The sequence below is a fragment of the Myodes glareolus genome, chromosome 8 (genome assembly GCF_982192425.1).
Source record: "Myodes glareolus chromosome 8, mMyoGla1.1, whole genome shotgun sequence".
Classification (NCBI taxonomy): domain Eukaryota; kingdom Metazoa; phylum Chordata; class Mammalia; order Rodentia; family Cricetidae; genus Myodes; species Myodes glareolus.
The window spans coordinates 106341640-106357798 of record NC_142033.1 but is presented as its reverse complement, the minus strand read 5'-3'; the positions used below and the strand labels follow the sequence as shown (position 1 = coordinate 106357798).

General features: G+C 37.4%; 1 protein-coding gene across 1 annotated transcript in view; it reads right to left on the bottom strand.

Annotated features, from left to right (window-relative positions):
- LOC125396627 (leucine zipper protein 2-like) overlaps positions 1-16159 on the bottom strand; it is a 342670-nt gene that overhangs the window by 175178 nt on the left and 151333 nt on the right. The window contains exons 2-4 of the mRNA XM_048428631.3: positions 10978-11095; positions 6702-6772; positions 1446-1527 (exon numbers count right to left, since the gene is read on the bottom strand). Of these exons, the coding sequence (XP_048284588.1) occupies positions 1446-1527; positions 6702-6772; positions 10978-11095 (271 nt within the window). The remainder of the gene's footprint in view (positions 1-1445; positions 1528-6701; positions 6773-10977; positions 11096-16159) is intronic.

Here is a 16159-nt window from a genome sequence, read left to right as displayed (position 1 = left end):
AAATGTTGACTAGGAAGACACTAAAACCTGTCCATTCTTTTAAAAAAATGTTCGGTGCCCGGGTAGCCAAGCACTAGAACATCGTACATAAAATCACTGACTGTTTTCATTTGGCCTCAGCATTATTATCTGGAAGAGATAATGAGAACTTCCAGGAAACATTCCTAAAACTGCAAAGATTGCCCTTAGGGCTCAGCAGTCCTGGGTGACAAACTGAACTGAGGTTCAGAATCAAAACTCCACCCTCCAATCAAAGTTTACAGAAGCGTTGCAAATAAAAGGATCTCCACAGTTTCTGGAGCCTGGGCTTCCAGTGATTGAACAAGATGGATACCTGCATGGATCTTGTTTCTAGAACTGTTGTTATATTTTATCGGCATTCCAGGAGTCTCTTCCAAGAACCATCTGGAATAATGTTCTTGAAATACCCTTCTCTCTCTTCCTGCCTCCTTCCCTGGAGCCACAGTAGGTCATGTACTCTCAGGACCATACTTTCAAATAACAATCAGCTGAAGAACAATACACTCTAGAGCCACTCCAAACCACTTCCGACCTGCCCTAGTGACTTAGACCCACAATGTGGGGTAGCTCTTAAGTCCCAAGATTACTGCAGTTGTTCACCCTGCCCACCCTGAGCCTCTTTAGCTGTCTCACCATTGCACTGTCTCTGAAATCATAATGGGACCTACTGTCCAGTTCTTTCTGGTGGTCAGCACTAGCCTTCCCCTTGTGGGCCCTGGGTATAACATTCCATCCATCTTCTCAGTAATACATTCAAATCTGTTGATCTCTAGCAAACAGAGTTTGGTATTATATAAATTTTAAAAGGAGATTCAGGCACTAGATATTATATAGAAGTCTTTGCAAGAGGTACAAAAGTGAGTCTAAGAAATAAATTTGAGACCGATATAACAACATTGTTTCAGAATCCAATTTTCCTGTTTCTGGTGAATATCACTGATAAGAGCCACAGTGTGTCAAAAGGACATCATCTTGCAAAGATCTGGGGAGCAGTTGGACCTTGAAACTATAGATTTTATCCTATGAATAATCTGTAGGACTCATGATCAAGCAGGTAGTATGGCTCTGCCCCTGAGTGATGCCCATGCTGTGGTTGTCTGGGACAACTTAAGGATCTACATGGGTTACCTGGCTTCCACCCCATTTAGGAACCACTAAAGTGAGCCAGTTCTCTGCCTGGTTTGCCTATTGCTTCATCCCTTATAGAGAATCAGTAGAAGTTAGAAGATCGCCAAATTAAACACAATGTTCACCCTTTTCTAAATTGTGGCAAAATATTATGCTGATCAAAATGACTGAAACTTCTGCTGTGGAGACTTCATTATTTTCTTTTTTATAGTGTATTTTCCATTGTGATTGGAGAAAAGGAAGAAATAACTTCTCAACCCTAAAGCTATTACACAAAGAGACACAAACACACTCACTGTAGCCTGATGTTTCTCTGCTTTCTCAGATGTCTCTTTAAGCTGATTCTGCAGGGCCTCCTGGAGAGACTTCATTTCTTCCCTAGATTAGTAGAAAAAAGAATAAAAGCGAGATACCACATGATTCAACTATTTTCCATGAACTTTACAAAAAGAAATTTGTCTATCAATCTACATTTAAGGAACAGTTAACTATAATTATGAAAATCTAGAGCAATACAAAATGCTACGTCTAAATACTCTGATAATAAAGGGCTTTCTTTCCATGCACACATATAAATCAGGTGATATTTAAGGGAAATTGCCTTGTTATTATGCTTTATAAGAATCCCAGAGTGTGAATCAATGTGAACAATGAATGTGTTCAATCAGCTCAATATACCAACTCCAGATGGAAAGCTAATTTCACTGATGACATGTAGGGCGTGAACATGTGGGGTCAAGAGTCATGATAGACTTCTGAAAGAAATTATTGTAACCTTCTGATCCTTATTAATTTCTTAATTTTGCAGTATTGTGGCTAAGCTATAATTTATAAGGCCTGAGAATTTTTCATGAAAACACAAGGAAAATAGATTTAATTCTAACTATTGCTTAATGGGCACAGGAAAGAAAATATATGACCTTAAATGCATGGAAATTGGGTCCCAAGATCATTAGTATGCACAGAATATGTGTTTTTTGATGGGGGGTGTGGAGAAAGATAAATATCACATTGTTTCTTACAGATACAATGGAAGTCAAGAGAAGTTCTCAGTGTAAGGGTTAGGGGAGTGAACAATAACAATCATGCAGTGACTATGTGTGTATGTGCATGTGCGTGCATGTGCGTGCATGTGTGTGCATGTTTATGAAGGTCATGATGAAAGCCATTATTCTATGTGCTTACTTATTTCTCTTAATGATTTAGAATTTGTGCATATTGGATTAAGGCTACTGACTTGCTTTGACTTGACTTTTGTCACTCAAACTATCACCTCAAAAATATTAGATTATGAAAGTTAGTGTGTGTGTACATGTGTTTGTACAAACACATGCATGTGTAATAGAGTACACATATATGATATGTGACTATGCCTAGAAAAGTTGCCTAAGAGCAACAACAACCAAGCAAAGTGTTGTTCTATCCCACGAGAATCAAAACTGGTTTAAATTTGGCCATCAATTTCGTGAAAACTAGCTCTGGTAATTTGGGCAAGCGTTAAAATTCCCTCCTTGTAAATTTCCTCATTTAAAGCTGGACACAATAATAAAAACACTTTACAGGCTTGTGGCAAGGTTTAAGTGACACAATAAACAGAATGGTTAGCAGAGAGTCTAGAAGAGAAAAGTATTTATTCTACAATCATTAAAACAAAATAACTTCATAGACTGTGAGTATACCCTTTGAGCAGGATACCCCAGAGGACAAGCTCTTTCCTCTAGCAGAACACTCTGTGCCTTCTCGATCTCAACTTTATGTACTGCGATCACCCAAATATAATTTTCAGGGGAGACAGAAAAGGGGAGGTAGGAGAGAGAGAATAAATTTTGGAATCATTGTGGTCCAGGGCAAATCCATAATCCATGATTTAAAGCTAAATTTCAGCTTTCACGGGTATGTTCATATATGGATATTTATATCTGGAATACCAGATTTTTAACCTAAGAATTTTTGTGACATAATAATTAAATATTGGTATGATATTCAAATACTAAATTCAATATAATATAAAATATGATCATATGCAATAGATAAACATATGTTACCTATCACACCAAAATACGATATCTGTGAGTGTTAGAAAACTGAGGCCCACAGGGACAGTGGCAGGTGTTCACAGCATATGTGCATGCACGTGTAGACAGGCATTATACTGCTTTTATTGAAAAGGGAAAAAATGAAGGAATGGTGTTGGGGAGAAAGGGAAAACAGTCTTCTGCAAGTACAGGTTAAAATATGAATTATACAGTCAACAAAAAAGTCAAGATAATTTTATAGTAGCTACTACTTCTCATTCTAGATTTTGTATTTAGACTACCTATTGCTAGTTTTGGACAATGAATAATAATCTAATAAAATTATATTACAAAATACAAGGGAAAATCCCATAACATGATATATAAAGGCAAATAGGAAACAAGAAAGAACAAGCGGTAATATGTTAGTAAAAATTGGACAAATGGCCTGGCGGGAGTCAGTAGTTAAAAGCATTTGTTCTTCTTGTAGAAGGACCAAGATTCAATTCTGAGCACCATAATCAAGTTCCAGGGGACTGGCCGCCCTTTTCCGACTTCTATGGGAACCAGACATGCATGTGGTATACATATGATTGGCAAATCACTTTGCAATAAAATAAAATACACAAATATAAATATAAATGAGTCCAATATTTTTAGATGGTGGAAGCAGAGAATTTTGTTCATATCTATGTCAAACAGAGCTACTGTGTGATGGATAGCTTGGCCTTACATCTACCAACCAGTTCTCAGCACAGTTTATTCTGTCTTCCTTTCTAATATATATCTTTTAACCATTCCACTGTTCTCCAGCTTCTGGAGTCGGACTCCCAGACTCCCAGTTTCTATGCTATGCTAGGTGATTTCAGGCTTCTTTGCTTCTGCACCACACCCCACCTCAGGAAGATTTGACCAGTTAGGCCTGGCTGCCTTAGAGCCTCTTTGATGCTGAAGTAACTCTCCAGTTCTAAGACTGGGTAGCTCCAGTGTCAGGATGAGATTGCCCACACACTTGTTTATCTTAGCAAATGTTCTCATATTTTGCAAGCATTGGGCAGCTTTTTCATCTCTATTTTAATCTCTATTTTCCTCTCAGGAAGGCATTAATTTCAGACGGTGATGAGCTGCTGTGTCAATCAGTAATTTGCAGAGTAAATGCTTGTCACTCTCCCAAGCTTCCTTCTGGCTCCCAGAAAGCATGTCAGTGGTCAATAGTCTCATAGTGCTCTGAGTCCTCCCACAAGCCACCAGAGAGAACAAAGTATGCTTTCTCATTTACTCTTAAGACACTTGGGGACACTCTCAGTGTCGTTTTTCTGCTTACAACTCTTTAGTGCTGACATTATGTAGTTTAATGTCTCTCTACCAACCCAAGGGTCTTCTGTGTATATTATCCAGATAGTTATATATTATGAACACGTTCTATTTAATAGTCAAAATAAGGCACCGTGAGTCATCTACCATCTATCTATTAATGTTATTATCGGGCACTTATCAGCTATTTAGAATCTGTTATTTCCACGTCTCTTATTATACACATTTCTCTCTTGATAGCAGTGAACCACCCAGTTATCTCTTCATGCAGCTGTGTGTGGATCTCTCACACCCTTTAGATTTACTTAAAAATTTGTCCCCAGATACACACAAATGCTCTGTAAGTTCGTTATTTGTTCATGAGGGGAATTCTAGGTTAGACAGTTTTGTTTTGAAAAAGTTACCTATAGCCATGACTAAAATTTACTGAGATTTTTATGCTGATTTTAATGGTACACATAAAATGAGTTATTTATATTTAACAAGTTTTCTAATTTTGTATAAAACTCTGACATTTCAGGGCCAATATATCTGCTTTCTTTCACCTTTTTGGTGGAACATATATTCAGTCCTCTGAGGACTTGTCTATGAAGATGGGGTGTAGATGATTACTTAAGCATATTTTACAGACTTAATGCCATTCTCCTGATTGGCCTAAAGTCTTTCTGTGTTGTTATAAACGTACACAGGGACCTGAGGCATAGATTGTCTTTGTCTTTGTCACAGCTCAGGCCCCACACCTGTGCTTTTCTGTGAGGGAGGCTGAACTTTCTGGAGCCATATAATTCTAAGAAAAATCTGTCTTCCTTCCACAGTCCTTCTCCTCTTGAAACCATGGCTTCCCAACTACCTACATCACATTTTCCTCCTAAACAAAGTCAGCATAACAATTCTCCTGAATTGAATTGCTCCATTCTCTGCAGAGCTACCCACTGTAAGGTTCAATGTTGGACACTAAAGTCCATCCCCTCTGGGACATTCCCTTCAAAGGTTTTGCATCAGATCCAGTTTCTCCACCCTCTTTAATCCCTGACAATTGACTTGAGTTATGCAGATACTATTTTTGTGCTTTTTTTCCCTATTATAGTTTTTTATTCATTTGCTTTGACTGAGATAAAATCCTTTGTTAGGAAGAAGTAATTGCCTCAAATCTTAGTTTGTTTTGGCTGATTCCTTTTGTTCATATATTTTCTTAGAAAAATATACCTTGTTAAATTGTTACTTTGTTGGTCAAAAGATATCCCAACTTTTTCTTTTTAAATGAGATCTTTTTTCATTAATTTTTATCAACTCAACACTTCAAGTGCCCCAGTAGAATGGTTAGACTATGTAACTCTTATTTCTAAGAGGTCAATGCCTTCAGAATCCTTCAAACAAGCCCTTTTTATAATCATTAAGATAACTAGCTTTACTTTGCAAACGAGGAATCCAAAACACACAGAAATAAAAAAAAAAGCAAGCAAGTAAACAAACAGAAAGAAAGAAAGAAAGAAAAGAAAAAAAACGGGTTTAAATATTAACCAGACCACAGATAGCTAAGGGTCTGTCATGCCTGTAGCCCACTGCTGTTGCTAAAATAAATCACAAGAAAGACAATAAACAAAGAACTATCAAATTATTTTAACATTAACATCTAATAGTTTAAAACAATAAGTCATCACTGTAAACAATGAACAGTAATGCATGACATGGATATTTTAACCACAGTATGACCTCATGTGAAAGCATGTCAATGACAGGTTTCAGAGTCAGTATGTAAGGTCAGCAGTGGAGACCCAGGTTGATAACAGGATTCGTGATTAAGAAACATGTCATTCTGTTACTTGAGATGTGTAATATTTTTAACAGCATTTTGCCTGTTGACCAAACAGTCAGTATGGAATGATGTAAACTTTGAATTTGACCATTTTAAAAAATATTCAAACCCCAAGTATATAGGTCTTAGCAATTCACTTAACTGTTTTGAGCATAACTAACCTTTACCAAGTTACTGCCTGAAATGTAGACTCTTACATCCCATCCACAGCTCCCGAATGAGAGAAATTCTTTACACAAAGCACTGTATAAATTTCATATACACCCAAGTGTCCACAAGATGATAAGTTCACACATTATAGTACATGGATTTCGATAAACTCCCAGGCTATACTTTAATAGTACTGCAAAAATAGGGGTGAGGAGGAAATCTTAAACTAAAAGAAAAGAATAGAACTGCAGTCTTACCTTTGCTTCTGACCTAACTCCAGAAGCTTCTGAACATCCATTTTGGAAGACTGCTCATCATTTTTCAAAGACTGAAAGAGAAATGTGGGAAAGGAGTCTTAGATAAAACACTGTCACTCACTTTATTGTCTACATTTAGTGCCAGGTTTTAAGGCACTTGGTTTATTGAACAAAGATATAAAATTAGTCCTCCCAGCGACTGATGGTGCCAAGGACACACACACGGGTACACGATGCGCAGTTGGACATATTAAACTCTTAATATAAGAGCGGCTTTGAGCAGAAGCTCACCATTCAGATGTTGGAGATAAACAACCTGCAAATACTTCATTTTCTTTCAAGTAAATCTTAAATATTTTTATTTTCAGGTGTGTGTGTGTGTGTGTGTGTGTGTGTGCGCGCGTGCACGCGTTGTGTACGTGTTATGTATGTCATCAAACACGTCATCAGGCAGATATGCAGGTCAGAGGACGGCTTTGCGGAGTTAATCTTTCTATTTCAGATTTATGTGTGTCCCAAGCATAAAACTTCAGCCACTGGACTCACCTGGAGAACACCTTCACCCACTGAGTTATCTCATGTCCTTATTTATACTCAGTAAACTGTTTAGTAGAGTAACCTTTATACTTGATATTAAAAGTTTAGATAGCAATAGCGGTTTCTACAGAGTAGCTGTGAAGATAGCAATCTGATGAAGAGTGTATTGATCCTTAATGTTTATTTAACAGACATCTAGCCTGAGTTATGCAAAGACTTGTAAAGCACGGTGCTGCCCAAACAGTTTCAGCCTGGGATTAAACAGAGAATAATAATGCACTGTTAGCTTTACCAGAGGTACCTAGAGATGACAATGGTTAATTGAGACTCCCTGTAGGAAGATTCAGTAAGTCGTGTTCTGTGTTTTTAGGAAAAATAGCTTCCCTTAACAGACAAAGAAGGCAGTTTGAGAAATGAAAATGGGTTTGGTTCCAAGCATCGACATGGAGGCTCACAACTATCTGTAACTCCAGGTTCAAGGGATCTAACGCCCTCCTGGCCTGCACGTGAACTGCATGTCTGTAACCCCGGGTTCAAGGGATCTAGCGCCTTTCTAGCCTGCATATGTACTGCATGTCTGTAACTCTGGGTACAAGGGATCTAGCATCCTCCTGGCCCTCATGTGAATTACATGTCTGTAACTCCAGGTTCAAGGGATCTAGCACCCTCCTGGAATTCATGTGAACTGCATGCACATGGTGCACAGGCACATACAGGCAAAGCATTCGTTCACATAAAATGAAAACAGATGAACAAATAAACACTTTTAATGAATAAGGAAGAAACTAAAAAATTAAATATTTTTAAATAAAATAATAAACTAAATAGATAAGAATGACCTATTGAATGTATTGAGGAACTCTGCCCTCTGGGCAGGACGTGCCAGTTATTTTGAAATCAGAGTGACTGGTTAATCCCAACTGATTTACCCCATACTGGGCCCAATAATATCGCCTTATTAAAGACAGGCTAGGCTTTACAATGCAGCTCAGCAGCAGAGAGTGTGATGCCTAGCTTGTGGAGATCTCCAGGACATAGTCTGGAACTACATAAAGAAATGGGCATAGCAGGAGTCGTGTGTAGTCCTGATAGTAAGGAAGTAGAGGCAGGAAGACCAGATGTGCATGTTCATCAGACTACAAAGTAAGCTCAAGGCAAGCTTAATACTCGAGCCAGTCTTGAAGCAAACAAATGAAACACGGCGTCCCAGCAGAGGTTGCCGGAGGTCAGTGAGATGGGGTAGCTGCTTGGAGCCCAAGCCTCATGTCCCCATACCTTCTAACAAACTCCACGTAAACTCATCAGTTCACCAGGCCGAACATCGGTGAGATAGCTCCTGTGAGGTGTCGCTAGTTCCCTATCTGGAATGAATGGTCGTTTTGTTCATGTTTTGTCAGGAAAAGTCCCATAACCCATGGCTATATATGTTTTTACTTTATATTTGAAATCTGATCTCACTTTTTTTATGTGAATGACTTACCCACATCCAGTGAGCTACTTAAGTCTCTTCACTTTATAATGAACGCAATGCCATGCTAATTTTGCAGAAAGTTTGCTAAGAGGATTTTTTAAAATTAAACAATAAAAAACCCATTTTGTGTATTATGTGCCACAAAACAAAAAGTCATTCTCATACTTGTAACAGTATTTCAGGGACAATTTTCCCCTTTAAAAATCATAGCTCCGTGATCATTTTCCTTAAGCAACATTCTGGTGTATAGGAGACACCTGGACTAAGGAAACAGAATGTCGTGGGAACACAGTAATCACTGATCTCTCCAGGGCATCTCGCCATCTGCTGATGACATGCTCTGGTGTTCCATCCCAGTGAGGACAGGCAGATGTCGTGAATATTCCTCCCAGACTTGTTTACCTGCTAATGTTCTTCTCAGTAATCTCTGCCTAGGCTTTCCCCAATAAAACCAGATCAATACGCCTCATGAATCCTCCTCGTCGCTCTTCAAAATCTGATGCCCAGAAGCCCAGAACTATGTTTCATGCACCTCCTAATCCTTCTACATGTGTCCCACTCCCGTAGGGTGTGGGTTCGCTTTATTCTCTCATTACATAGCACAACTTGCACGAGAGCTCAAACAATAAGTCCAAATGCTGGTCCCACTCATTGCTTACCTGGTGTTCTTTCTAAACATTGTATTTGCAGCTATAAAGGAAGATTAGTAACCACAATGAGGTTTTCATGTGAAAATTAACTAAGAACTATGGAAAGATAACCAAGCATGTGAACTTGACCAAAACCAATGCTCCAGTGGTTGACTGCACCACCACCACTGAAGCTGAACGCTGAACAGTAAAAGGAATGGTGTGTGTGGCGGGGGAGAGGGAAAGAATGCGAGTCAAACAATCCCAAAATGACTCCAAAATAGTGTATTTTAAGGTCTTTTCTTTATTAAGGGGGAAAACTCACAGAACAGGAGCAGGGGTCCAACCTCAAGGTATTGAGTGCAAGTAGGAGCTTTTGGTCTACCCAAATGTCATGCTCCAACCTGGTCCAGTCTCCCAAATGCCATCACACCATCATCTTCCCCATAGTGTCATGGCAACAGTATAGCATACGGACCTTGAGGCCCAAGACAACATACAGACAGCCTTAGTTCTGTGGTGTGTGAAAAGTCTCTGGAGCAAACTAGCTTACATTTAAACTCTGGAGTCTTTACTGACTTTCATAACTACTGTCTTTAGAATATATTACTTATGCGCCATAAAAAAATCACAATCAAAGTACCATTTCCTATACTTATTCAAAAGAATTAAGCTGTGCAGTGCCGCTAAAGAATTCAGTACACAGTAGGTACTCAGTGAATGCACTGTGCAAAGTCAGACATCAAAAAGTGTCATTCTTTGTCTCACAATGTGTGTCCCATAAAGTTTTTTACCTTACGGTCCTTTGTGTATACGTTATGGCTTCTGCTTTTATGTTTTCCATGGGTTTCTTATGGGTATGAACATGGGTGTTTCTGTGTCTTTATGTGGTTTTTGTGCCTTTCTTTGGCTCTTTTCCTTCTGTTTGGTTTTTGTCCTATTCTGATTGTTTTATACTATACTATACTATACTATAATATTATATTATTATGCCTTAGATGATATTTGTTTTCTCACAAGAGGCAGAAAAGGGGTAGATCCTAGTGGGAGGTGAGATGGTTAGAACATGGAGGAATCCGGGGAGGAGAAATCATAATTAAAACATAATGTATGAAAAAAGTTTCTATTTTAACTAAAGTAAAAAGTACTTTCATAGGAAAAATAAAGTACTACTAGATGCTTTATAAAGATTTGTTTATCTGAAATGTATCTTTCTTTTATTTTCTCTTATTTTAAACATGATAGTCTCCTTTGTAAAACATTTATCCATTACTATAAAGAAGTTACTTAAAGGATCTTTAGAACTTTCTTAGGGAAAAAAATCTAAATTTATCTTCTAAATATCCTTCCTACATTCTTTGACTCTCAGTCTAATTCCTCTTCTCACTTTGTAATGTCAAGAACACAGGGATCAAATTGATTTTGGGAGCTGGGAGAAACTGATGGCTTTGCCAAGTACACAGTTTGCTCCTTTTGCTGTTTGGAAACTGCAGGTTTCTAGACCATTTCAAAAGGCATTTTATTTCAAAAATAAAACAATAATAAATATTAACGGGAGTGGTAAAGCCAAGAGATGTAGAGAAAATTGTTTAAAAATGTATATCTGTCTAGTGGGTGACAAAATCAGTTTCCAGCTCACCTGAAGGTTGACTTTGATCCCATCCAGTTCTCGGGACGTCTTTGTCAGCTCCCTCAAGACTGTGCTGCGCTCCTTAAATACTTCCTTCAGCTGCTTCTCTAGCTCCTCGTAGTCCTGTCTAACACAGAAGAAAGGCGTGAGAGCCCCGCACACACTCTGCCTGGCTAAATATTTCACTTACAGAGAGAACTAGGCAGACCGAGGGTCCCCAACAGAAGACAGTTTCTACATGCGAATGTAGTCTACCCAGTATAGCTTAGAAAGTAGAAGATTTCTATAATAGCACTATATTGTTTCTAGGCATTTCAATATCTGTTGCAAGAGACAGGATTTGGAGAAATATTCCAAAGGCTTAGGTAGGTTTTTATACTGCGGAATACACTAGAGGGTAGAGCCAAATAGAAAGTAGGGACCTTGTTTTCACAGAAAAGAAAACCCTATGAGAAATGAATTCCATTTTACATACATCCAAGAACCACTATTGGATTTAAAGGCAGGCGGGAAAAAGGAAAACCATTCCTAAAGGCAGTCAATGAGCACAGAAATTCCAGCGAACTTGGACAGAAAGATGAAGCTGACATTCAAGGAAAAGCTCAACCTGCAGTAAATGTGGGTTTGCCTGTGTGTATTTGTGAGCTCGAGCCGTGGGACTGGGGCAAGAAAGAAAATATGTTAAAGGTACATATGAATTAGCTAGAGTAAGGGAGAAAGCACTTGTATTGCCAGTGTCGACAAAGTTATCTTAAGCAAATAAATGTCAGCCGTGAAGCTCCAATGAATGAGTGGGAGATCTGGTAGCTGGCAAGAAAACGTCGGAAGAGGGAAAGAGACACACCAGGCTTCTAAGTGACGATTAGGACTTGGGACCCTGTTTGGAGAATAATAGTGAATTGAAAATGTTCTAGTCGGGCAAAGACAAGGCCAGATTGGGAGTTTGGAATGTTTTCCCTTTCTAAAGGTTTGGCGTGAAGATGTGGAAAATGCGGGCACAGAAGCTGACATACAATCGTCCAGACGAGAGAGTGCCTGACTACATAAGAAGCAAAAATAAACAGGAAAACACAGCGACTGATTTTCTTCCATCAAGAGAAATAAAATGAATACAAAACCTGCTCTTGTAAATTATTTGTGTGCTCTTTGGATAGAGACAGCGGTTAGTGACGTTACCATGTTTAAGATTTCAGCAACTTTTAATTAGCCCTTCACCAAGGAAATGTTAGAAAGACCTGCACAGTGAAAGGTGGATGAATTCCAGCATAAGTTTGTAGAAAACTGCACCAGAATTTCTACGTGTTAGTTCGGTTATAAAACGTGAGATACTGGCTTTGCCCACATTTTTGTGTCAAATTGTAACTTTATAGAGTTTTGACCTCAATGTAAATGAGGTTTTCAAAACGAGTAGTGCCTTTATTCCTGAGAAACTTAGGTTTCATGGGTGTTGTGCAGAAATATAGAACAATCATTTGCACTGTGGAATTTATCAGTAGTTAAGAAATTTATTTCATTTAGAGTAGGCTTCAGTGACTACTTCAGATTTTGTTTTTGTGGTTTCTTTGCCAAGTGTAGGTGTTTGCCACCCTTTAGCTTCTTCTTGCATGAAGGGAATTGGAATGGTATGTAACTGTGAAGTATACTATTCTACAATGGCCTTGAAGCAGAAGACCCAATCCAACAAGGATTAATCAATAATCACCCAGTTATAAACTGTCTCGGGAGTCAAATAACAAATAATAATAAAACCCAGTCCAACAAGGATTTGTCAATAATCATCCAGTTATAGACTGTCTCTGGAATCAAATAATAATAATAATAATAATAATAATAATAATATTAATAATAATGGTTTATCTTTGTCTCACCCAGTGATTTCATGCCTTTGGTTTCTCTTGTACAATAAATATGTCCCCAGAATATCATGTACATTATAAATCAAACTGACGAAAAAAACACATTGGCCATGTTTTGCATGAGAGATCATATAACTCATTTTGTACTCACAAGAACTCTAGGAAGTAAGCGCTCCTGGTCACCCTATTTTTCAGTAGACATATTTGAGTCAATAAGATAATAAATCACTCCCAAGGGCAAAACGCTATTATAGAAGTGGTCTATCAGTCAGTTCCATGCTCCCTGTCTCAGCCATAGCACTAAAAATACACTGACATCAGAACAAGAATGCTGACCTGGCTATGAGTGTGGAGCTAAATGTCCAGTGTGCTTTCTATAACGTTTATCATCCATTGCTTCTTCCTTCTTTATTACATGTAACAATATTCACTCTGCTTTTGCTCATCATTGATTATTTTTCATTAAATTAAATATAACTATTATTTCTTTTTTTACTATTTTTCATATAGTTTGCAATCAGTTTTAATTTCATTATCATATTTAGTGTTCCCAACCTTGGCAATAAAATACACTTCAGGACTTCAAACAATCTATTGCTTAGTTAATGCAACAGTAATCATGAACAAGATCCAATACTTAGAGAAATAGAGCCAGGTAACTTAAGCAATTAATCAGCATCTTCTAGTTTCAAACATCATAACTCTAGAGAGTAGAAATGGACAGAGGTGATCACAGTATGTTGTTTTATTTGAAGAAAGTGTTTCTTTATCTTCCAACAACTTTTCTTTAGAGAGATAACTAAAGAAAAAGGCTCACCCTTCACCCATGCTTTACCATTGGCTGCATGTCCCTTGGAGGACCAACCTGCTGACAGGTGCTATGGCACATTCTGTTCTGTGTGTAGTTTAGTCAGTCTTATCACTGCATGTTTAGCGTGTTTCCACTCTTCTTTTCCTTACAGAATAATAAAATCAGTGAATGTGGCTATACACATATTTCCTTGACTATTTCTGTGACATAAACTAGTAATTAATTTTAATATGTGCTAGTCAGCTTGAATTCTCTAAAATACATCTGTTTATATTTGATATTTTCCTACACATTCAGGTAAGGAAATTACTGTTTTACCCTTCAAAAAATGTGTGGGAATGGCACAGGAATAAAATCTGTATTAGTTACTTTTCTGTTTCTGTGATAGTGACCTTGACCAAAAGCAATTTGGGGAGTAAAGAGCTTCTTTCTCCTTACAGCTTGTAGTCTATCATTCAGGGAAGTCAGCAGAAACTCAAGGCAGAGACCAGGAAGCAAAAACTAGTACAGAAGTCATGGAAGAGTATTGATTACTGCCTTTTTTCCATGACTTGCTCAGTCTGCTTTTTGATGATACCTAGGACTTAACGCTAAGGGTAACACTGCCTACTGTGAACTGGACCCTCCCATGCCAATCACTAGTTGAGAAAAGGCCCCAAAGACCCTGCAGACCAGCCTTATAGAGACATTTTCTCAGCCATGGTGGTGCTCTCTTCTGCATAGCTCTAGCTTTTGCTGGGTTGACAGAAACTAGTCAGCACAGACTTACAACTACTTTCTAAAATACTTCTCACGTATTCTGTGAGATAATGGCTCCATTTTTATAAAATTTTTGTTTCCATTTGTCTGGATCAGTTCTAGCTACTTTTAAGTAGGGTTAGGTCTTGCATTTGTTAAGATGGTTAAAACAAAGTACACAGAATGGGTAATGATGAAAATATGGTTTGAGTCACAATTTTGGAGTCTTGAGCTTAAAATTCAAGTCGTTCAGGCTTAGCTTCTTTGGAGACTATGACAGAATATTCTCACAATGCAGAGAGTTCTCTTCTTCCAATTTCTTGCACATCATTTTTTTCTGTGATTTTTGTGTTCAATTTATTTCCTTTTATAAGAATCTAATTCTATTTAAACCCTGATTGTTTTTTTATAAAGATCCTATCTGCGAATGAATTTACTTCTAATATGTCAAAGGTTACAATATCAATGTATAAATATACAGAGAGAGAATTCATTCATAACAGCTTTCTCATATATTTCTGAACTCATTATTCGTATAGTTTTTTGATACTTGTTCTATGTAGAAAATATCTATCTATCCATCTATCTATCTACCTACCTATGTATCTAGTAACTATTCATTATTCCTTGTGTACCATAAAAGAACCAAACATCTATGATCTCTTTATCTATCATTTATCAATTGATATTTTATCTACTTATCTGTCTGTGTATCTACTACTTATCTTTCACAATCATCACCTACAAGCTATCAACCACTTACTGTGAACAGTAAAAGAAAAAGAGACCAATGAATTTTTGTAATATATCCTGATTCATTTATAAAAAGTTCTTTTTCAAAGAAATATAATGATTTAATCATTAAAGCTCTATGTTTAATCTTCATTCTTCCTAAGTTTGCTTCCTCCAACTGTTCTTGTTTTACCAAGAAGTTTTTGTTTTTTGATTCTTCTCAATGAATTTTAGAATTATAATGTTAGTTTTAGTAGATTTTAATGAAACTGTACTCACTCAGCTATATCACAGACAGATAACATCTGGGCATCTAGCCACCTAACAATCCACATCGTCTCATACAGTATTCCAGCTCGAGTTCACACTTTAGCACCACAATGGAATCATTATACGCAATTACTACTCATTTTGTTGAGCTTATTGTTGTTGTGAAGTTTTACATTTAATTGCCAATTGGATACCCCTATTTTTGAAATCATGATTGTGTAAAGTCATCTTTTCAGTCCAGACACTGTATCATCCATTCATGGCCATCTTGATTTTCAATTGATTTGCATGGGAAACCATGTTTCTTTGAGCCATGTGACTTTACTCACTCCCATAACTAGTTTCACCATGTATTCAGTGACTTCTCTCTTTGATAAAATTCCAAAGTGATGTTGAAAAAAGAAAATGAGAAAAGTCCTTCTTCATCCATTACAAAAGACATATCATGTAGGGTTCATTCTTGACTACAGAGATTTGTAAATATGGATATCCTTCTGTTACTGGATACACACAGAAAAATAAACAAAGAGACATAATCCCAGGTAAACAATTCATGAGCCATTAAATGCTGCATATATGATAGATTTAAGGAATTGAAAATATGAGAGAAACATCAATTTACACTAACCAATTCATCACAATCACTTCCCTCAAAGAAGCATGACCAAGTTGTTAACATCCATTCTTTACAATATTTTGGAAAACTTTGCTTTAAATTCCACTATTTCTGTGTTTATGGATAGTACTTTTGACTGGTATGGATAATGGATATTTCATGAGACTT